Below are 24,742 nucleotides of genomic sequence, written 5' to 3' on the forward strand. Positions count from 1 at the left end.
TAAATTTTCATCTAATACCATAATAAAGAAGTATAATTATCACATCTCATAAACATATAAGGTTTCATAAATATGTATAAATACAATTTTGGATGTTTTTCTTTTTTTTTTTGGTTTTTTTTTTTTTTTTTTTTTTTTTTTTTCTCTTTCAATTATTATGTCTTTAATATTGGATTAGACAAATAATAATAATAAATTTAAATTATAATTAACTTATTTTTATGACAGGGAGGGCGTAGATCTTAATAGATATACACGCACGCACACACATACGCAAATAGATTGAATTAAATGAATAATTAAAAGAAAATGTAATAATATATGAAGTGCCTAAGCACAATAAACAAAATAATTTGATTGAAATTGTAGATGCCAAACTCCATCGCCGACATCCTCCCACATTTCTAAGCATCTCTCCTTCTTCTCGTAAATAATGAGTGATAATAAAATCAAAAAAAAAAACACAAAAACACAAAAAAAATTGGCAAACGAATTAAGTGAATCTGTCATGTTTGCTTGTGTATGAAACTCTATTATATCTCGGAGACTGTTTCAATTCCATTGAGTTCGGCTCTTTGTCATCTACTCTATGTACACAAAGTTTCATCTTTAAAATGTATATTAGCAAGCAAACAGAAATTACAATAATCATCTCTGGGTTTCATTTTGTTTGCTCTTGTCCCTTTCCCTTTCCCTTATCCATATCTTTTTGTTTTTTTTCCTTTTTCTTTAATTATAAGCGTTCTCATAATTACCTTAGAGTTCTTCTAATGGCTGATGAAGAACTGACATAAATGTATGCGTGTGTATGTTACTTTCATGCTATGCACAAGCATATTCGGTTAAAACAAGCGACATTTTACTCTTTCCGTGAATGAATTACTATAATATTATTGTCAATCTATTCATCTTTTAAGGAAATTTTGCGATTTCGCTTTAGTTGCCGTAACCGGAATCGAGCAACACTAACTGCTCAAGCTTAATATAAAGGAAACGTTATGTTTTCTGCTTGTTAAACCTTTTATTCCTTTGGATCTGCCGTCTTATTGTTATAAACGTTGCTCTTGCATTAAATGTTCGCAAAATAAAAAATAAAGAAAAAGCAAAATTCAAAGAGATTGAAACATATACATATATATATATATATATATATATATAGAGAGAGAGAGAGAATTTCATTTAAATCTCTTAAAAATTTCTTACACTAGCAAACTGGCCAAAAAAAAAAAAAAAAAAAGAAAAAAGCAACCAAAAGAGGTAAAGGGGAATGGATATTAAACGATTATCTAATTTAAAATCAACAAAATGTAAAGCTAAACCGCACTTCAGTAAATGCATTCGCCCAACAAATCGCACTCACCTCGGTCAAGGGGTTTCAGCCAGAGTGGATTGTAATTGGGGCAAAGTTTACGATGCATAGGTATTTTGATTTGTACTGGTGTGACGGGTGCATTCTCCCATTGATAACCTTGGAAACGTGTATTATCCGATTTGTTGCATTGCATGCTAAGTGGCTCCTGTATATACATCGTATATAATTGATCAACACGAGGTTGTGTCCACTTAATACTTTCATAATTTTTCGAACGTGCTCCGCTCAAATGTACGCCATGTTGATGCTCTTTCCTGCGCAAAATAAATATAAATAACAAAGAAGAAATCATTTCACTGACTGAATCACTGACGACGGCACGAGTTAATTGTTGCGACTGTTACGAGCTAAAAGCAAAAAATTAATGAGCGACATTGTACGGATGAGATTGCAAGGATTGTTGATTGAATAAATTGTTCTTTATGAAATCACGCTATTGTTTATCAGTTAATTTGCTTTACAACCCCTTCGCACTCATTGCCGCAAAATGATGAGTTTAATGAACCTTACCACAAAATGCCCGAATACAGTTTAAGATAATCGAATGTTTAATATTGAAAAATTCAAAAATTCGAATTTTGAAAAACTGAATTGAAAAATTAATTTTCGAAAATAACTGAAATATTTGCCCTGTCTGTTCCCTTCGCCGCCACAATTACCTTGCATTACTTCTCCGTTCGAAACTTGACTTTTCCAGTCTCATTCCAAACCCATCTGATTCCCATGGTTTACAGCGAATTTGTACTCTATCTCCCATATGCTCTGTATTCTTATATTGTTCTACACTTAGGCTTTGGCTCTTGCAGAGCTAATACTTATGCAAGACTTGAATTTGCCGGTGCGGTAAAGTGTTGGTAACGCCAAAAAAATTAAAAAACCAAAGGTGACCGTTTAAGGTTAGCAAATATGGAAAATTAGACGACGATGAAAGATAATGAGGCATATTTGAAAATTAGTTTGCGCTTTCAGCAAACTCTGAAGGTCTTAATTCTTAACTTTCTATCTAGCTTTATATATATGCTTCGGTATTTTTGGCAAGCAAAGTACAGTTTCGCGTTTTTATCTCAAGTTTGTTTTTTGTGGCGCTGGGTATATATTACGATTGTGCGGACGTATATAACACGCAAAAAGGCTTAGGATAGACCGACCTTTTGTTATATCTATCGATTCACAAAATGATTCAAAACTTGTCTGTTCGTCTTATGTCTGCCCATATTATTTTTTGGTGTTCAACTTACCAAGGTCGCTGTAACACACTGACGTGTGTTGATGCTTGAAAATGATTCCCATCGGCTAACTTTTCGGACAGCTGCCCTATATAACGACTTTTCAAAATAAGGAAATAAAATTGCAATTGTCAGAATTTCCTGACACAAGTCGCTGAGTAATAGTATTTCGACAAGCTAAGTTTGTGTGAAAATCGGGCAATATTTTGAGCCCCCTCTCATTTAACCGTTCCTGCGAAAACTGAATCTTTATACGGTGAAAAAGTTTTGATTTTCAATATTTAATGGTGTAAGTAATAATAAAATGAGATGGCAGTCAACCTTCAATATGCAGGCTTTCATGAAAATTATGCCTTTACGTGTAACTTTTGGTGTGTTATTGTCAAAACGAGTGAATAATTGTATTAGGCAGAGTGTAAGTATAGGGTGTCTAATAGTCGGCTTTGCCCCACTATTACTTATTTTTAAAGCTCTACTGTTTTGAATTGCATGCAAATCGATATTATACAACTTTTATCATCAAAGTATGCCTTTCGGTTTTTATTACAATCGGAACTCTTTCGCCTCAATACAAAGTGCATTGCATTGCAAGAATTATTTTACTTATATTCCTTTAATTTATCCATGATATATTAGAAAGAGAAAATGTATGTTTGACATATAAAAGTACTTTGCTTGTTATGCAATGTGTTTTTAGAAAAACAGCTAACCACCACGTTACAGGCACTGAGGCGTTGCGTAGCAAATGGTCGAAAAAGTAATAAGATCCACACCGTTTTCAGTAGGATTCGTTAAAACACGTTAGTGTAACAAATTTCATCAAAATATCTTCAAAATTGTGGTCTATAGATTGCACATAAGAAGACAAAGCGGAGAGACGGACAGACAAGCTTAAATCGATTTAGCAAGAGATCCCGAAAATATATACACATCCAGGCTTTGTATGCATCCACGCAAACTTAATGTGCCCTCGTACCAGAAATGGTAGAAAAAAAAGAATATAAATCTAATAATTCTTGAATACCGTATCTATGAAATACGCTGCCAAGGAAATTGAGAAAAATTTTTTAAAAAGATTCAAAAAATTGATTTATGTGGCATAGCAAGGAAATAAAGTAACAGAGATATATTCAACTAGAAGGCAACACTCGCATATGGATAAGTGTTATGTGAGTATATTAATTGCTTTGAAAAAGTTTCTTTTTCCTTTGATTGCACTTATGCTTATATTTGTGCGTATATATTTGTGCGTATATGTATACATATGGAGTGAAAAAATAATTTTTTCTTTTACTTATGTTACACTGGTCATCACATAAGTGCATTTTTTCTTTAGTTTACAATAGAAACTGATTTCACATAAATGAGCGCCTCTGGACTTCTGTGATAGTTCAATCCTGGAATCCTTTATCATAAGTAACACAAATAATCTTGGTACATAAGGTCATCGAAATGTTGCAGGTTATTGAAGTAAGCCGGATGAACTTGCTGGCAAGCCAACATAGGCCTTTTCGGGGATTACACGATCATTGAACTTGTCTCCCAATAAATTGATTTTGTCGCGAAACGTATGGCATGGCATGCATCATTTTCTTAAAGCTTTCAGTAGTCATGTGTCTGTAGCGTTCTACGTTAAAGGTAACTGCAATCCCATTTAGATGTTAAGTAATGACCTAAACGTACATTTGTGCACACGTGCACATTTTTTGGGACCGGCAGAGATGTTTTCTATCTTACATTGCTGAATAATTACTATTACTCAGCGAGCTTTGTCGAAAGATTTGGAAAAGTGAAAGGGGGGAAAAACACGTAAAAAGACAAAAAACAAAAAAATGAGACCCTGACACTCTATGGAGACAAGTAGGAAGACTTAAGTGGTAAATTAAATCTTATATCGTATTCCTTCGCCTGTAACACTCAAAAAGGCGATAATTACTGCAAGGTTGTGAATTTTAATCACTCCGTTTCTTCTCCGTTTTTAGGATCCTCATGTCCGCAAAACTTGTGCGAAAAACCCGAAACTGGGCTATGAGTAGCAAATTTAGTTTAGTTCAAAATTAAGAGAAATTAGTTTGCAAACGTGTGCACAAAATTTTGAATCCGTTAACTTACTATGCTTTGATCGAAAATTATGTGCAAAATGGTTCCTAATCCTTTCAAAAATTAATGAAATAGTTAATGGCATAGGTTTCATGCAGTAATACGCTGGTACGTGGTACCACAAGTGGAGTGGAGTTCATTATTATGTGAAAATGGCTTAGTAGTCATCTTTCCGCGAGTCATTATTACCATTCATCTCATGCTTGCAATTTGGCTGCGTTTTTCAAATAAGGCCAAGACCCCTTTGTATGAACTGTGAAATGACATGGCGGCGGTTTGGATGAATGTGAATCTGGTATGGCGGCAGTTAATAGGCGCTAAAGTTCACAAGAAGTAGAAGAGACGCAAACTTGAACGAATCCATTTAAATTAATTTGTTCTTTGCAGTAAAGTATATTGAAAAATATCCAAATCGATTGTTATTTAGAAGAAACGTAGTCTTGTGTTCAAAATAGATTTTTAAATTATTTTCATATCATCCATTACGGTCAAGTCGACGTGTGTGATCGGTCAAGTTACGGTTTCCATTATCGAGCTAACTCGAAGTTTAACCATCAATTTAGGATTGATGGTTCTCCTCATCGAGCAACTTTTGCCGAGTAGTGAGTTGGTTGCACTCGACAACATATGAATTTTGCTTGATATTGAGTCGAATGTGAAATCCGTCGTACCATCAATCCGGTCGTGTCATTTTTGTGTTGCGGCTCGCAAGGTAGCTCGGTAGCGAGACCTGTGCACCAACCACACGAATCTAGGAGAAGCAATGAAGATAACCGTTGTTAATTTCTCAGCTTAGAAAGCCGCTATTGGTCATATTTTGATTTGGCAGTCATGGAAGTAGCTTGAAAATGAATATCAACGGTGGCTGATAACAAATATTTCACAAATGATTAAAAACTTACTTAGTAAAAATTATATCTAATTAATTAGAGCACTTTGGAACTGTCTTATATTGGATTCAGTTATCTGGAATTCAAGATTTACTCATCGCTGAATACAATTTTTATCCGCATTAATGGCTTTGCCTGCGTTTTTTTTTTTTTACATACAAGTGAGATTTTATTAATGTTAACTTGTGGGAGAAATAGTTACCCTAATGTTAATTTCAAAGGGCAATATATTGATTGAACAGAATGAAAATGAAAGGGTAAACGGAAATTAAATTCTTGAAGGACGAACGTAATTTTCATCTCTTTGATAGGTATGCTAGCTGAAGAGCATCCCTAAAGCGACACGAAACGTGATTCTAATGTGAAGCTTTATTCTGTACAAATGCAATTCCGTTTACACTATACTCGTTTCCGCGTGGCTGCTTAAATACATATATACGCTTGCTTTATAATATATGGTGGAAGCAATCAATAGCAATCAGTTTCACTTCACGAGGTAGCATTTCTAGCTGTTCTTACCTGAGAGAGAAAGTACTTACTTTTTCATATAAACGAAATAATTTTCCAAAGTCTCTTCGGATACCGAACTTTTGCACACCTCTAATTTTGTAGCAGGATAATAGTGAATGTAATTAACACACATTTCATCGCTAATAGAAAAACCGCCAAGTGTACAGTTATCTTTGCCCACAGTGTTGTAATAACAAGTGGTAACTAAAGCATCACCCTTTAATATACGAAAAAGCAAGAATGAAAACAAAAATAAATATAACATCAAAATGCAGCAAATTAAAACTAAAAAATTGTGCTATGAATGAAAATACATTGCGAGGGGCCGAGTGACGGTGTAAATGAAAACTTTTAAAAAATATTTATAAAAATGCATACATACATACATACATACATGCATACATATGCTTAACATATACATTTATTGTATTAAATATATATACGTATGAAATCCCTTAGCAGCCTTGACATTATTTTGGGGGTTAGAACAACAACAACCAACAACAAAACAAAAAGCAATGCTTGCTACATAATCATCATTGTGAATGAATGCTGCCACACATCACTAATGAATTTCGCAAAATTAATTTTAATCAAATTTAAAAAACCAAAAAACCAAAAATAAAAATAGACGGACGGAGCAAAAATGGGAGATTTGGAAGAGACTTGATTTACCGGTAAAACTCGAGGCTTATAGCGCAAGTTACGCATTTCCTGAAAATGATGTGAATAGTAGTCGTCACGATTTACTTCACGCAACTCATCCGCACCGCGAAAATGTCTGGTCAATACACGTACGCCAGTCAAATGCGTATGCAATTGTGAGCCAAAGATAACGATGCCTGTACGCGGTAAGGCCTAAAATGAAACAATAATCATATTAAAATTAGATGCTTATGTACGCATTGATTTGCTGCATTAACTCTCAACCGCATATTTAAATTGTAATTTCGTTTATTCAATTAATTGAAGCTTTTACTGGTTAAATGCCGCTTTTATTAGCATATGAAAGGCAGAAATTTTCGCAACTGTTTACCGAGACATTATTAAGAACGTTTTGATTTTGAATTGTAGAGATTAAGGCCAATGAATGAATTTTCATGTTAATGGAAAATAATGGCAATATAACTAGAGATTCATGTAAGAGGCAAAAGGTGTTTTGTTTATGCACTTGTCTCTCGTAACACGTTTGCGAATTTGAAAAGACTTTAAAAAAAAAAAATTTAACTTGAATCACATTTTAAGAATGAATCGTTACGCTGCACCACCATGCATTTTTGTGTGACTTACCACTTCAGTACATTCGGCGATACAGTAACCGCTAAGGGGAAAACCAATTTGCCCTGGCGGTATGGCCATTTTATCTGTATATTCAAGGCCTAATTCCATGACACCGGCATCGAATTGTCGCAGCTGTGAGACCATTTTAATGCGCATACCGGAACTGTCTACAAGACCTATAAAACATCATCGAAGGAAAAAAAGAATAAATGCCAACATTTACATTCACTATGTGAAAAGAAGAGGAAGAAAAAGAAGAAGAAAAAAAAAAAAATTGCAAACTGAAGCGGTAATAATAAATGGCAACATAAATCACTATGTTAGAAGGAGCCAGTCGGCCAGACAACCCTTCAACTCAGCAACCAACCAACCAACCAACCAACCAACCAACCAACCAACCAAGCAACTAACCAACCAAGCGAAGTAAGTAAGCAACCTATACACGAACGTATATTTACCTTTTCTCATTTCTGGATTATTGAAGTGCACTTCCAAACGTATAAACGGATTGTAAGTTTTGCCGCCCATCGGCAAACCAGTTTCGGGTGGATATGTGAATGTACTACTGCCCATCGCCCACAAGGCAACCACTTTCGAGCAAACTTTGGCTGCTGATGGCATTTGCTCACAATCGTCATTGTATAGCGGTATATTAGCATTCCAATCGGTTTCACAATGAAAGACTTCCATATGATGCACAAGACCAGGTGTTATAATAATTGGCTCAAATTGAACGATATGATGTTTGTGCACGAGAAAGTCATCAAGTTTTTGTATATGACACCAATAAGTAGTTTCCTTATCGGGTATCGTTACGTTATGTAACCTTATTTCTACAACCTTAAGATCGCTACAACGAATGAAAACAAAATGGCATCAAAAATTTCATTTATCAGTGTTGAACTGCAAATTGGTAGCATAACGGTCATAACTCACGTTTCGGGTATAAGTATTTTGTCGCTACGCAATAACTGCATCATTTGAATACCAGACTCATGCTGAGAAACATTGGGAAATGGAAATTGATAGTCAGCCAATTGTAAATCTTTTTCACCTCTGGCCCACATTACATACATGGTGCCTTCCTGCAACGACAACAATTGATTAATTTCCTTTTAAATCCGACAACAATTCATGAAGCTTTACATGCATACGGAAGTCTGAAGGGTCACACGTATCGAATTTTCGCTTAAACGCCAGCGTATATTCATCCATTTTGAATAGAACGCAATCCTGTTGATAGTCTTTGTGCACGAATTTACCATTCGGGCTGGTATAGGTGTCGGTGACCACATTGAAAAATCCATTTTGATTTTCAAAGAAACATATATCAGCATCACCAATATCACCGCGTTTCGAAAAGCCCAAATAAAACCAGCGATGCTGTTCGTTGAACGCGTTTTGCAAATGAAACAACACCTCTTGCTTATACCAATCGACCATCCAGCTGAGCTTAATTTCTTTATTATCCAAATAGATTTCATGCAATTTTGTATCGGAGAGCCCTATTTAACACCAGACAGAACAAGTAAACGCAAAATCTTGTTTTTAATAAAATTTTACAAAAAAAAATTCATTTCAATTCATTTAATTTCACAAAAAAGAAAATAATAATAATAATAATGCTTGATTTCTCATAAAGTGAGGGTGCATAAAACATACATATATAATTTTTAAGCATTTTGTGTTGCGATTAAATTATAAAAATAATCAATTTTTTTTTTATTTTACTCCATGTAGTCGACAATCACGTGCAGTTTGTTGATATGTTTTGCTTGGCTGCTATTTATTGCATTAACAATTCCAAAAAGGACATTTTTTTCTTTTTAAAACATTCGGTCCACTCTATAGCGCCCCTCCTTTATAAATTATTTAATTTCACCTACACGTACGAGCTGATGCACATTCGCTTATAATGACCGTACGACCTCATGTTTTCATAATTAAGCTAAACAAAAAATAAGGCAAACAAAAAAAAGACAAGTAGGAACATTTGGTTGGGCAACACCGACCATTATATACCCTATACCACATTGCCTAACACGATTCTTATTTTTATTATAGAACATAAAAATTATACATTATATATGCCCTATATAAGGGGATCAATCAATCAATTTTTTATGAAAACCGTTAAATAGGCCGAGATGATCCAAATTTGGCACAGTTCATTTTTTTACCTTACATTACTATTTTCAACCTGAAGCATTGAAAATTCGACCTCTTGATCGTATGAACCTCGGTTTTTACTACATGAGAGAGGGTTCAAAAATTACCCCAGCCGGTCCATAGATTTCATAGCAAACGAAATACTAGTACTTGGCCATTTTTGCGGAGGAATTTTGAAAATTACAATATTTTTCCATATAACGATTTTCGGAATAGGGCCTTATATGGGGAGTAGTCGGAAAAACAAGTCAGTGTACCAAATTTCATCAAAATATCTCAAACATTGCGACCTGTAGCTTGAACACAAATTTATATGAAGAGACATCAGACGGACAGACTTGGATCAATTCAGATAATGATTCTGAATCGATCGGTATAATAAAAGGTATGTCCATCTTACACGCCCTTCTGCGTGTTATATACGATCGCATTAAGTTAATATACCCTGTTCCATATATGGTATAGGGTATGGAAAACACTGGAAAGAGTTTTTATGGCTAAAAACTGCACAGGATTGGAGGATGACCGGCGAGAATTCAAGTTTATTCGGTTGACAAAAAAGAGAACAAAACAACATTAAAAAGTACGTTAAAATTACATTTACAAAATAATAAGTGCTTTAAGCCCTTAGTCTTAGAATTTATTTCTCTGGCTAAATCAATTATGACAATAAGAACATAATTCTATTCGACTATCACCGAATTGTTTATACTGAAAATAGAAACAAAAAATATTATAGAAATATTTAAAAAAATAAAATCTTAATACCATATGGCATTCAATGGGCGGAATGGGTTTTCTTCGTTTCGCACCCTTTATCCGATTCCAAGGTTTTTCGCCAAATTTACCGTATGCAGGCACAAGGATGCCCAGACGGACGGACAGTCACGACTCTAAAAATTGCATAGTTGATACTGATCCCGAATATACGTACTTCGCAGCTTCTCTCTTGCTTCCTTATGTTTTGATGACTTGATGACTTTGAATCGCGCGTGCAAAAAAGGACTTAAAACAACGTCCACTCAATATAAGGGCGAATCTTATTATATCTTCCTCTTATGTCGCTAGCATAACAAAACTTGTTGTTGTTAGGCTTTCACGAGAGAAGCGTAAGAGTAGTTAGTGTATAACTGAAGCAATGAAAGAAGCGGGACTCCACTCGCGTTTAATCGCGTTTCAGCGAAACGCTATCAAAAATCTCTTCCTTATTTACATAGCAGAGCTAACAATAAACCATCAACCGCCAACTTTGAGTTTTTTTTTTATTTCCTCGAGGCGCTGAAAGGCCCTTATCAAAATGCAGGCGGCATAAGTTCAGAGATGATGATGAGGCAAAATATAAGGCATTAGTACTGCTACGTGAACTTTTTTAATTATTTAGCTTTTGGAAGTTTTGATATCTTTCTCCAAAAGGTACAATGATCTAAAAGGAGATTTTTGCGGACCAGCAGGTGTGTTTTCTTTTCTGAGGTTGTAACCCACAAGTAATAACAAACTCCAAACAAAATCCCAATCAGAAGTGTGCTTCCTTTACGCTTGTTTCGGGAACCACAATGGGAACAGTTTTCACGTCAACTCTTCAGAACTTGGTGATTACATTTGTATGTTTGCGGCCGACCTATCTCACGTGTTTGCAAATGCGATTTGTTGCTCTAAGCGTAGGAGAGTGTGAACAAGGTTTCACCTCAGATCTTCCACAGCGACATATGACAAAAAAAGAGACGGACGTTCATTTCTAAGACAAGCCGAAATTTTAAGCTCCTCAAGAGTAAATAGATTTTATTGGATTATTGTAAAAGTTAAACCAAACTCAGCTTATCTTCTGTAGATATATTTAGTTATTCAATAGGAACATCACAGTGGAGTGAAAAGACTGTAATGGGACGCGGCCACTCATTAAATGCCCTACAGTTATTCATAGAACTGTTTCTCAAATTAACGCGCCTACACGGGAAGTGATTCGATCCGAACGATTTTCAATAGCGTTTGTCTTTGGCGTAAGACACGATCCAAATTTCCAAGTTCTTTTAAAAGTTGCGTCTTGTACGTTCAGCATAAGCATGTAAGTAAGACGCAGATAGACGGCCATATGGGCTTAGACCGATTCAGAAATTAATTGTCAATCTCAGACTATTCTGGTTGTTGCATACATCCGCACATATAAACTTACTACGTCCTTGCACCACAAGTAAGGCAGAGTGCACTTCTTTAAATTATTCTATAAATTTAACCAAAGGGGAATTGTGTTCAAGCATTTCGTTTTTTCTAGCAACCTAGCAAAACTTATTGAATTAATGTTGTTTCACGAGTGGCACGGTTTCAAAGGCAAAACTTACAAGCGCACTTACGACTCCAGTTAATTTGTTACGCTAGACAGCTGAAAATCTTGACTTATGAAGAAAGTTCAAAATAATGAGCTAATTAACAGATGATCATCTAGTAATATGTAAAGAGTTGATAACATTTTTTTTGCATTTTTTATTCCACTGTACATTGTAATATCAAACTGTAGCGGGATGTTAAGCTAATTGACTCGGCAAAAATAAACTTTTAAAGCGTACGAATGTACGTTAAAATCTTAATGCTAATCATTGTTTCTTGTCCTATTTTCCAAAACTACGATTTTTGAGTTCCAATTGAGAGGCAATGCAGAGCGGAGAGAAATAAGAAGAACTGCACTTTAAAATGATTTAATAAAATGCTTTGCTTAACTGTGCCTCGATGTTGATTATATTATCATAATTGCTGAAATTCATATTCATATTCAAGCACACACTCACACATGTGTTTATGGGCATATTCGTTAGTACACTTTCGAAGGCACTTCAATTATCGTAAAAGCGAGAGATATTAATTGGTTTTAAATAAATTTCATTTTCCATGATTAGTTAAAATAATTGAAAGAAATCTCGGCTGTGTGAGACAAATTTTTAGTTCGCTACTTGCTAAACTTTGACGATGCATACAATCATACAAAATGTAACTCATTTTTTTTTTTTATCTTTGCGTGAAAGTGACGATAATAGACGGTTATTATCAGCAATTATTATAATGTATATAAACTTTTTTGGTCCTAGGCCAATACATGGCGACAACAACAGCTAAATTCTCGGGCTAATCAAATAGGACGAACACCAGCAACAAGTACACAAGAACGTTATCGGCACCCATCCGTTTCAGGGGGCAGATCGAAGGGTTAGTCTAGTTGGCTTAATGGAGTTAAATATTGAATATTGACATTTTGTTCGTCAGATGCTTACACGAATGTTCAAATATTGAAAAGTTTTCGGCATTCAAAAACTAGATGTTCAATTGTAAGATTTTGTTCACAGCGCCATAGTGCAGACGCTTGGAAATTTTTTGATCTTAAATCTCGGTGGAAGTCGATTAGAATGAACATGCGAGTAATGCGGATAGGACTATTTCCCGATGTGGATTCATTTGAAGGTCGCACTTTCCCGCTGAGCTGTGCACATCTGCTCGCTCGTTTGCCAAGGGGCCACTATCATTAGTTGGTACCCAAAAGATTTTAATTTCTTTTCCGTAAGTGATAATGGAATTCCTCACTTTGTCAATGGTATTTAAAGCGTTACGGATATGGTTTACGACCGACAAACCATCTGTAATGATGACCTTCTTACGTTTGGCTATCCGAGCAACTTTTGCGGCCAGCTGCTGGGTAGACATGGGACCAGTCGTGATTTGTACATTCGTCGGGCGGTAAAAAGAAGATCTCAACGACTATATTCTCAATCGTGAGATTTCTCTGTGATTAGTTCTTTGAGAACGAAACTTGCCTTTCATTCTATTCTCTGCTGCATCTCGAGCGTGAAATATCGCAAGGTTTGACTTTTAAAGTCGAATTTAGGGGAGTTGTTTAGGGCTATGGGTATTTCTTTTTTAATATTTATATATAACTTATATAAATCGAATGGCATCAGAGCCCTCTTTTAGGTTATCAATGAAATTCCGAAAAGTCCGTTTGCTACTATCATAGAAACAAGGATTTTTATGAAATTTTAATGCTTACAATGCTACTGAGTTCAATGAAAGGTAGTAGAGATCGAAAATATTTTTACAAAAAAATGTTTTTTCTTATTATAATACTATCGTGCGAACCTCCGATACCCATCAATTTGCTTGGGTTCCATTTAATATCAGATACGTTAGGCAATCGATTCACTGGGTTTGGAGTAAGAATTTTGTAGAGGAGTGTAGCGTTCGAGCCAAATTAAAAAAAATAAAAATATATATGCAACGAAAAAATTGATTGATGTCATTTGCTTGCCAGTTAGGATGCCATATGACCTGACAATTAAGGACAAAGTGAAAAATCAATGATAATTAATTGGGCACATAAAAAAGAAGGAAATTAGACCGAAAATTGCAAACATTTTCAAGCAATCGTGTCATTTATATTTTGCAGAGGTAGAAAGCAATCTATGCAGCCATGGCATGGGCGCTCATTTGCAAGAGGTTTTGTGTATTGTACACAATTTGCATGCACTTGTTATTTCAAATAAAGTGCACATCAGAAATACACTAATAAAAATTGAAACGAAAATTCACTATTAAAACATGCAGATATCCTTTCGCAACGTAACAGTTATTTGTTAGGATTTACTTAGTGAATTAAGTTTTTTTTTTTTTTTTTTTTTCTTCTATTTTCTTTTATGCCGTTTTTCCTCTTTTTTTTAAAATTTTTGCTTGAACCACTTCGGGTAATTTTGTGTTAAGTTTTTGCAATACAGAAGGAGTTCTTCCATCCTTTATATAAAGGTTGTCCCTTCCCATCTATCCGGCTGATACAGGTCCGTGTATTGCTTTGTTCACTGTACATGTTTTCACCCAAGAAAGGAGTTTGTTGAACATGGATTTAATAAACTGAACACTTTTATAACGACTTCACACATAATGTCGTGTTACGAAAATACATCGTCGTTGCTACATCGTCTCTATAAAAGATTAATGAGAAATAAATAATACTTTCGACGATGAAAAGTGAATGCATGAGCTCCAATAGGAGAGAAAAAAGCAAAGTTGAATTTATTTCATGATAAGCACTGTTCCAAAAAAGCGATTTCATTTCACATATTCTTCCAAGTTTAGGTGACATATGTCTAGGTTTCGGATTATCATGTCCTATCACAAAAAAGTGACAACTTTTCTATGGCAACAAAGGCTAAAATTCTATGACAGATCACGAACCAAGCATTCTACTTATTAAGCAAAATGATGTAGGGTATTTAGTGGCTAGTCATTGCCCTACACGATAAATCCTTTGCCGAGGGTTGTTTACTTCATATATTCATATAATTTGGTTTAAGGGCCAGTGTACATGTTTCACGCGTAGATGAAAGCTAAAACACTTTGATTTGACTTATTTATCTTAACATATTTATTAATAATTGGAATTTTGTAAAGGCTTTACCCAAATACGGCAAAATGAAGCGTACACGTCTAGGGATAAAGTCTAAGATATAATATAAGCGATTGGTTATTTATTTAAACTACTTTTCTCTCCACTCGTACGTCTAGCAACGTGGAATACATTAATTTTGTGTACATCTTTTTGCACATTAAGAGTGCTAACCAGCTTGTACGGTGCAAGATGTGTAAAGGAAAATATAAAAATAATATTCCGAGTCGATTATCATCAAATTGTTTAAAGAGCACGTATTGTGTTCACCCTATTCATCCGCTAGTAGATTGTCGCTTATTGCGGATTAGATTAAATTGATGAAGGCGCGCACAAGCACATCTGATATTATTGCTCAAGTAATCTTAGAAACCTACCTGACTTAAAAGTACACGCAAAACCTAATTAAGTCTGTCATAGAAAACAATCCAAGAGAATGACATTTTTTATATAACTTGGTAAGGGTTTTCTTAAATATGGACATGTCCACTAGCTGATTGGAACGAGTTCTGCAGATAGATTCTTCAGCTGGTGTCGGCTTACGGCGCTCGTTATCGAGCAAACTCGATATCAAACTTGCATAATAGTGCGCGATTGGGTTGTTTTGCCAAAAAGTCCAAATTGACACGAACGCAACCGAGTACCGTCAGTCCAAAATGCAATCGCATCGTTTTTGTCTCTCGTATCGCGCGACAGCTCGATAATGGGAACGGTAAACCCGCCGCCGAAATCTTAAATCAATATCTTTAGTGAAATCCTAAGTAAGTTTTTCGTTAGAATTGTAGACGTGCCTGTAATCGAATCAGTCCAAGTATTTCTGTTTGGGTTGTAGATTACGATTACGTGAATATACTGAATACCGATTTGTAGGCCAATACCTTAATCGAAAGTCAAAAGTTATAATTTTTTGTTTAATGCCGTCGTGGATGAGATACATGTTTGCATCGAATTTAATGTTTACGCTGATCAAGAATGTACATAAGGGAACAACGAAAAAGGCATGGTCGTCTTTCAAAAAAATTCAAGCACATTTTTCTTATATTCTAGGCGAAATATGTGTCATTGTGACATTTTTGTGGGAAGGGAGGGAAAAACCCTATTCGAGCTGGATAATCTCCTGGCTCTCCTGTAGTGGGTACCTCAAAGCTTTCTGACGAAGTCTTCTGGTTCAAAACGGTGAATTGACAAAGAAGCCAACTTTACCGAATATGGGCCTTGTAGATCTACTTTTTCGATACGACCGCATATAAGCATTTTCACGAGTGTGAATGTCTTATGCCGCTTATTTGTTTATGACAGCAATTTGATATTAAAATTAAATGGAAGAAATTTGAATCATATGGGCCTATTTGTTGGACCCTATTCCATGTCAGGTTACTCATGAATAGTAAGCGCTTCAGAAAAATATTCAATTTGTAACATTTTTTGATAGAAACTGGCCCGTAGTAGAAACTTAGCAAAAAACTTAACGGTAGAGAATTTGGATCACTTAGGCCTATTTTTTAGATTCCAGCATAAATAATAAAAAGGAAAGAAGCGTTTACATGGAGCGCAAGTCGAACTTGTAGTTTTTGATGGCGAATACTAAAAACTAATAAAACTTTTGCGAAGTAAATTATGTAGGTTCAATTTGGGTCACATCGTTGGGTCACGTGTTGGCTTGGGCCTTCTCCGATATGACGACTTTCATGCCTGACATGCATGAAAGTAATGCGTAATTCTTGTTGTATTATGACGAAAACAAGTCAAAAACTGCACTAAGCGGAGTGGTGTAGGGTATTTGATAGTCGGCCTTGCTTAACTATAACGCTCTTATACGTTTTTAATGAATTGAATTGACAAACGTTATACAAAGTTTTTCTTTTAATTATCTATGGACTATTACCTTTCACATGCCCTATAGAGGGAACGGTTACTAAAGTGTTATGCGACTCTGAAGCCCATCTATTTAAAGCAAGTTGCGGTACAATAGTGGGCCATGACTTACCAAAAAATACCCTACGCTAACCAACCTAAAGGTGTTCAAAGCGTAGTCCAATGCAAGCTATATTCAATAGTGCTCGTCCCTGGGCTGAAACACATGGGTGTACCAAATGTCATCGAAATACCTACAAAAATTGTGGCCTATAGATTGAACATAAGAACAGACAACAACGTGAACAGGCGCACTTAAATGAAATCGAAAGGCGAGTATATCTCGGGTCTTTCTGGGATATGCGGTATACAGCATATACCGCATTGTACCACAAGTAGTGTTGAATATAGGAACGAGAGAAATTGTTTTTATCTACATTCGTCTGCGTATACAACCCGTCTCGAAGAAGAACGTGGCTTGTTTATTTCACTTTTCTTCCCTAATGTTTTATACTTTTTTTTGTCGGACTATCAAAATGTTTTAACGATACTGCAAAAGTTGAAGAATAAGTTTTCTTTACATTTTTGTTTTTTGATTTTTTTCTTTTGTTTTTTTTTTTCTAAATTAAATTTTTGTACACTTTTCATTTTCATTTTAGTTTTCCCTTTTTTGTGCGCTTGCAAGTTTAATGTGTTTAGATCTCATATTAAATTTATATTGAAAAAACAAATCAAATTTTTTGTTCAATCAAAAATTGTTAAAACAGATCACGTTATCATAAGCAAACTGGATACTATATATGTACATGCATACATACATACATACATACATACATACATGCTATATGTAATCAAGTAAACCAATGAAGTAGATTTTCAATCATACTGTTTGTGAGTGTTTATATGCATGTATGTGTTTATATGTATGAATACGTATACAATAAGAAAAACAAATACGTTCAAGTTGTATAATATCACAGAAGTTTAAGATTATTTGCGAGACAAATACAATCAAGAAAATGATTTATATTAAATTGACTTGAAATTTCCAAGATTCGGAAGTGAACCTAAGCATCTTGAATGATAGAAAAATCTCGATTTACAATTGATTTTCTAAAATCTGTTGAGACTTGAAAGATCGCAATAGAGAATACATTTCTGTTACCCATAGATGCTGTGACGCAACATTCTCTGCGATCATTTCAAACACATTTATTATTATATATATATATATATATATATATGTGTGTGTGTGTGTGTGCGTGTTTATAATTTAAAGGACAATATGCGCTTCATTAATATGACAATTCGATTAATCAAAAGAGAAAACAAACAAACATTTCAATTAATCTGAATAGTACGCTGCCAGGAAACTAGTCTATCATGAATTGCGCAGTCCAATAGTGAGAGATTCCAATCTATATGATGAATATGCGTTGAACTGTCCCAGGTATAGGCAAACACCCCCTCCTCCCTCTTCTTCTTTTCTCTTCGAAATCAGCCACACATTTATTTTTAAACTTGCACTGATGACAATTCAAGCTTGATTTCTATTGTCGTTCTATTGTCGACGAGCTCTTTCGGACAACTTCTACTCGTTTCGTTCGACTGCGTTGTCGAAATTGGCGATTTTCATGTGGCGGTCAAAGGGAGTGTGTCTATTTTATACATTTTGGTCGTAGATCTGTAAACCTTCGACATGTCAATATTGTGCCTGGGTTGATCGTCTTCAGTTTCCCTTGCCGTGGAAAAGAAACTATTGAGTATTGAAATTTCGAAAATGAAAATAAAGACATGGCAGACGTAAGATAATTACCAAAAATAGGCGCTGTATAGTATATTCAAACACACACACACACACACACACACACACACACACAAATTTTACATTCATTTGTCTATTTTTAAAATGGTGCCCAGGTAGGTGGGTAGGTAGGCCTGCTGCGGTTCATAAAATTGAGCTTTTTTTTTTTTTTTAAGCAAAATCTCATAAAGAAATCTTGTAAAAAGAATTCTAGATAAGTCTGGGGGTAAAATCATCCACTAATATTTAACTAACACCTGGTCTCGTAGCTACGGCATTTTTATAATGTAATATCCGTTAAACAGGCACGTGCGTTTACAGTGCCGATGTGTTTGCTTACTTAAGTTCATATAGCATTAAAATTGTCGCCAGGCTTATCCTTAATTCTTAGCTGGAAACTTACGCTACTAATGTTTAGTTTTTATTCACTTACATCTTTTGTCTAACTGGGTGTATACATCTATTCACATATATATTATGCATATATGTACATATGGTAATACTAGAGTGAGTACTCTTCTTTTATAAATATATAATAATGCAAGTCACATAAAGCGTTTTTCTTAATAACCTTGTAATGCATTTTCATCAAGCGTTTAATTAGAATTCTACACGAACTTTGTGTATGTTAGGCATGTATATATATGTATATATATATATATATATATAAATAAATTTTTGTATGTTTATGTACGTCGAATTATTCGCTTTTTTCTATAAGTCTGTATGGGAACGTTTAAATATGCATATACACGATTGCTGCTCTGCACTGGTATTCATATATACGTACATACATACATACATACATACATACATACATACATACGTACATACGTACATACATATGCATAAATTCTTTTCTTGCTCTTTGCTCCACCAATATTTACATACGTCATATATATAAAAGCTGATGTCGTGCATGATGTTATTTTATGCTCAGCCCGAGAGTAAGGCCAATATATTTATATAAAGTGAAAAATCGTAATTTCTCAAACTTGCATTAATTTGCATACTCACTAAAATCATATGTACATATATCTAGATAAAATTGAAGAGAAACGATTACTTCAGATGGCTTCGCCATAGATGTTACAGCAACAATAAAAGTAAAAGTGCTCAGTTTATATAGTCTTTCATATCCCTCATCCGAGTTTGTTGCGATCTACCGAAATGTTAGGAAATACGAATTTCCGAAATAAGTTTCTGAACTTCGTTATTCGTATTCAAGCGATCAAACGTTGATGCACACATTTATTCGAAGAGTGGGCAAAGAACGCAAACTATTCTTCTTAAAAATATGTAAATCGTTTGCAAATGTCGTTGCATCGTACGTTGCGACCTGACCAAACTGCATATGAAAAAAGATGAACAATATGAAGAAGACAAAGAAGAGGAAGAAGAGTTTGAAGTTTCGAGTTTGAAAAGTTGCAGCACACGGAGAATGAACACACCCCTTTACAAATCTAATCGATTGGCTTTTATATCTCAAGCTCTCTAATTAACAATCGTGCTCTGAGACCACCAATCACCAAGGCATCGCTAAGCATATGCTTGTGACAGACAGATAGATCGAAAACCGGTTTTGTCAAATTTTAGAGAGTTTAGAGTTCGAGTGTGAATTTGTGTTGCACCCTTGAGCAGGTCACTATGTATCATCTTTATTGGGACAACACAGGGTGTAGTGCAAGGTTATAAAGAGACAATTTTCAATCATTGAAAGAAAATATAAAAGAAAAGTCTATGAAATGAAAATTTTGCAGAAAATGCCCAAATATTAAAATAATGTTATGAAATTCGCTTTTACTAAGATACAGTCCGTATCACTGCATCGCGGATATTTTGTTCAAGAGAAATACAGTTCAAAGTTCTTTGATTTACGATTATATTCCTTAACAGTAGGAACATTTATTTACAATTACATTCCTTAAATGTAGGATTATTCACAATTTATTATGGCCGTACTCTCAACTTCTGTGTGCTTGCCCGACTAACTCTCGCTTCCACAAATATTCTATTTATATACATTTTTACAAGCATGTTACTATACCTAAATTTATGGTTTTTTTATTTCTAATCCCAGCCTGCTTTTCCTCTAACCGTCTTTATCAGCCTGCAGCTGCATGAGGCGCCTTCGAATGCTTCTTTGGTTTTTACTTCTTTAGGGAATTTATTATTAGGGAAAATTGCTTAGTTGAATTTAACTGGATTTGGGATTTTCGTAACAATAATATATTAATTTTATTTAATTAATAGTTTACCTTCAATTTGCTTAATTTTTTTATATTTGATTTTGTGATTTTCATAAGTTAATAATAAACTCTGTTTTAGCACAAGATTGCTATTCGGGAATTTTATGCTCACTGTCTTGCTTCGGAATGGCAAATTTGAAAGAAAATGACAAAAACGCTAATCACTAATGTTAGAATACGAGTGTAAGAGAGCGAGCTTCAGGAAAAAGGAGTAAACGAATTGACCCATAAATGTTCTTCAAGTAACTTTAGAATTCTTTATGAAATACTTCTCGATAGCATATGCTTTGCTTATTTTATGAGCGCCAGCATAAGATAACTGAAAAAAAAAAAAAAAAATGCCGAGCATTTCAATTGTCCTGATTGTGTGTTCGGATTTACTTCTTCAAATTTTTGAAAATTGATATATTTGGTCGGTTGTCTTAGTATTCTTAAAGTGTTACTGAAAACGTATATAGCATCGAAATTTCTGCCTCTCACACTGTGATGTGACATATTTTTTATTGAATAGATAATATAGGTCGTCATATGTGAGATATTTTGATGAGATTTAATACTAAATTTGTGCAAAGACAAATCCTATTGGAAAGGGATTACAACGACTCATATAACGTGGCTTTGTATAAAAGTCATTACACGTAATCAATTTGCAGCTTTCTCTCTCTTTATATGATAGCAAAGCTTGATTTAAAATATCTGGCGAGAAAATTTCCTAACCGTACAGAGATCTCATACAGACATTACATTAGTCTAGTCTTCGAGACTTCTCGCTTCTAAGGGTGCTCAGGGCGTGATTTATGTGATTTTAAGACGAACGAATGACGAGGAAGAAAATTAGAGTCTTTGTCAAGAATAAGCAATTTTATTAAATCTCGAGAGTATTGATGCACTTTGTCATTCCCCTCCCACATAAATAAGACTTTTTGGAAGTAGTTTTCTTGAACTGCACCTTGGAAAATATCTTGCTTGCTTGCTTAAATTAGCTTAGCTTTTATTTCGAAATTTTGTAATTTTGTACAGCGTTTGTGTTTATGTTTACGATGAACGTATGCCTCCCTTTAAGCGTAAGAGTGATATCTCAAATTGTTTCCTATCTAAATCAAGTACATAAATATTAACATATCACGAGATATATATGAACATGAACTATTTTAGGGCATGTACAGCAGCACATCTTCAATGCTGCTAGATACCATTAGCTTATGTAGACGGCATCATTATAGCGAAGATAGAATTGTAAATAATTGTAAAAGTGAAAAACTTGCGAGCCATTTTTGTTCACACATTATAAAAGTGTTCGCATTGCGATGCATATAAAACGCGAGAGAAAAAATGAAAAGTTATCCATTTTCATTTCTATACCATTAGGAACTTTTTAATATAACGAAAGACGCGTGTGATGCCAAGAAGCATTTTAAAATTGCAAACATCATCCTTATCATATAAAGTGATGTTAAGGTGGTAATGCGGTTTAGAAATTATATTAAATTTATAGTTGGTACGTGTATGTGTATTAGTATGCGGAAAGTATGAGCTTCAAGTATATATTTATTTTTGTACGATGCGATTCGCTTAATATTAACATCTGATCAGACTGTACGCAAATTAAAACAACTCAACGGCAACGCGAATCAAAATATAATAAGTGGTTAGCAATAAAAAATTCAAATAAAATGAAATCTTAAGTTTTAAAAAATTAAAAAAATCATAATTTTTACCTCTGAGGAATTTCAAAGTCAGTTAATAAATCGCATATCTATTTTACGAGATCAGTCCAAGTTATCGGTAGGAGACTTTTCATAAGTTATTTAATAACAAAAAAAAAAAAAAAACAAAGAAAAAAAAGGATTTTGAACGATCGACAAAGTTTTCTACTCCAGGTATGCATTCTGCAACGAGCACAAGTTATCATAATCGCTTAAAGCTGACATACTACGTTCAAGAGTCGCTTTAGAAGTTCTTAGAAGTTTCGATATTAAATTTCCAAGAAGCATACCCTTATGTTGTTGATATTATGAAGAAAAACGCATGGTACAGAAATTATTTAAAAACTTTCTCGCTTCCCCTATATTAGTGCAAAAGAATAGCATTATGCTCTTTCTAAAAACTTGCCAAATATTTATTAATTTCTTTTCGATTAACCTTTTAACAACAGATGCAAGTTCAATCGGCTTCTGAAGCTGGCAGGCAAGTCTTTTCCCAAGCAACTACAATCAGCCGAACACATCTTGCTTTTTTCCATTAATCGTCATCTCTTCCAAAATTAAAATATCAGGTCTCTTCCAATCGTTTCACCAACGACATTGGGAATATGAATTAGTACGGTTACCCTAGATTTCGTTGGCTCTTGGGACACACTTGAGCAGCCAAAGTCATTCGGGGATTGGAAAATTCTTCGGTCTGTTTTTATTTGGACGTTTTTTATGACACTTTCCATAAAACATTTATTTGCACATCCTCAGAATTGCTTTAAGTAAGCTTTTGTACTTAATCCTGTGCCGTTACGGGTTCGCTTTTGCGTAACTTGACAATATTATTTCTCACTGAAACCCAATTATTCACTAATATATTTTGAGAAGGATGTTCCCGACTTGCAGTACGCGGGTGGCAAGTTCAAATTGATGACTCAATTTTCTAGCTGAAAAGCAATGTTTAAGATTTAAGCGTAGGCTACGTCCTACAGTCAATCGAAAATGACTGGCTTTTGCTTTATTAGAATAGTAAAATAAAAAAGTTATTTAAAACTGGATGGATTTGGAGCTTTTATTGATCGCGTATATTCTAATCTTGCTAGCCTGGTAACGCTAATAATCTAGTAAAGTACACAAGATATTATCGAGAGATTTTTTGCAATTTTTTTTTTATTTTACCTGGTAGAACTTCAGGAATTTTCAAGCGAAAGAGCGTCACGCGATTTTTAGAGGACTTTTTTAAAGTCAATCGTACTCCCGTCATAGAGTCCTGCAGGAAGGTAAACAAAAATTGCAGTCGGACAGAAGAATGTCCAGTGTATGCCGCGACTAGCATTCTTACACTTTGCCAGATAATAATAATATGTGTAGGCAGACAGTATTTCTAGAATCGCTTAATGCGATAAAAATCAGAATCAGTTCAACCACAAATACCAACATAGGCAGCCCAATCTTATGTAATAACAATCGTACCTTTAAAGACACTTGCGGTAGTTCACCTTTACTCGTCCATGATCCTTTTCGAACGACATTCTCACACGCATACATACACAGTAATGAATTGCTTTGATTGCGTTGGGTCGTTGTTGCGATTCGAGGCCATCATCAAGGCCATCGCGCTTCTTTGGATACATTATTTCGCGATCGATATTTAATAGTAGTAGTAATGACGTGACTGACTATGTGTGGATTTTCTTCGATTTTTTGTAAGACTTTATCGACGACTTTTTCAACGCTTGATCAGTCGGTCGATCAAAATGATGTGAGCACACCAAGCGTATTCTATAAACCTGCTTGGCCGTGAATATCACAATTTTTTCCCTGATTTACCTCGCCTTCTTACCTCATTTTTCGATGATAATATTGCCTAATATGCTGAACTTTTTCAGATATCGCATTCATTTGCCACTACCATGATATGAATTTGATTCAGTTGATGAAGCGTAAAAATACCGCGTATTGATGTCCTACCTTCCAAGCACTCGATGTTACTCGATACATTTTCCGCGTACCAAGCGTCCAATATAATTATAAATTAAATATTAAACGAACGAATATAAATTAACTAATATGAATTTATATTAAACTAAGAATAAACACTTCGATTACTCACACAAACATTGGGTGGTGGTTGTCAATTTGTTCATTCAATTCCATTAGCGGGCAAAAAAAAGTAT

At 34.6% G+C, this 24,742-nt stretch overlaps 1 protein-coding gene across 2 annotated transcripts in view; it reads right to left on the bottom strand.

Moving 5' to 3' along the window:
• Nucleotides 1–1,229: 1,229 nt before the first annotated feature.
• Nucleotides 1,230–24,742, bottom strand: part of LOC119635517 (tyramine beta-hydroxylase) — a 47,991-nt gene continuing 24,478 nt past the window's right edge. For both annotated transcript variants that reach the window (XM_038030352.1, XM_038030348.1), the window contains exons 3-9: nt 8,526–8,884; nt 8,316–8,464; nt 7,838–8,229; nt 7,389–7,555; nt 6,774–6,956; nt 6,128–6,315; nt 1,230–1,626 (exon numbers count right to left, since the gene is read on the bottom strand). In XM_038030352.1, the coding sequence (XP_037886280.1) occupies nt 1,326–1,626; nt 6,128–6,315; nt 6,774–6,956; nt 7,389–7,555; nt 7,838–8,229; nt 8,316–8,464; nt 8,526–8,884 (1,739 nt within the window). In that variant the 3' untranslated portion in view covers nt 1,230–1,325. The remainder of the gene's footprint in view (nt 1,627–6,127; nt 6,316–6,773; nt 6,957–7,388; nt 7,556–7,837; nt 8,230–8,315; nt 8,465–8,525; nt 8,885–24,742) is intronic.

The sequence above is a fragment of the Glossina fuscipes genome, unplaced genomic scaffold (genome assembly GCF_014805625.2).
Source record: "Glossina fuscipes isolate IAEA_lab_2018 unplaced genomic scaffold, Yale_Gfus_2 0, whole genome shotgun sequence".
Lineage (NCBI taxonomy): Eukaryota > Metazoa > Arthropoda > Insecta > Diptera > Glossinidae > Glossina > Glossina fuscipes.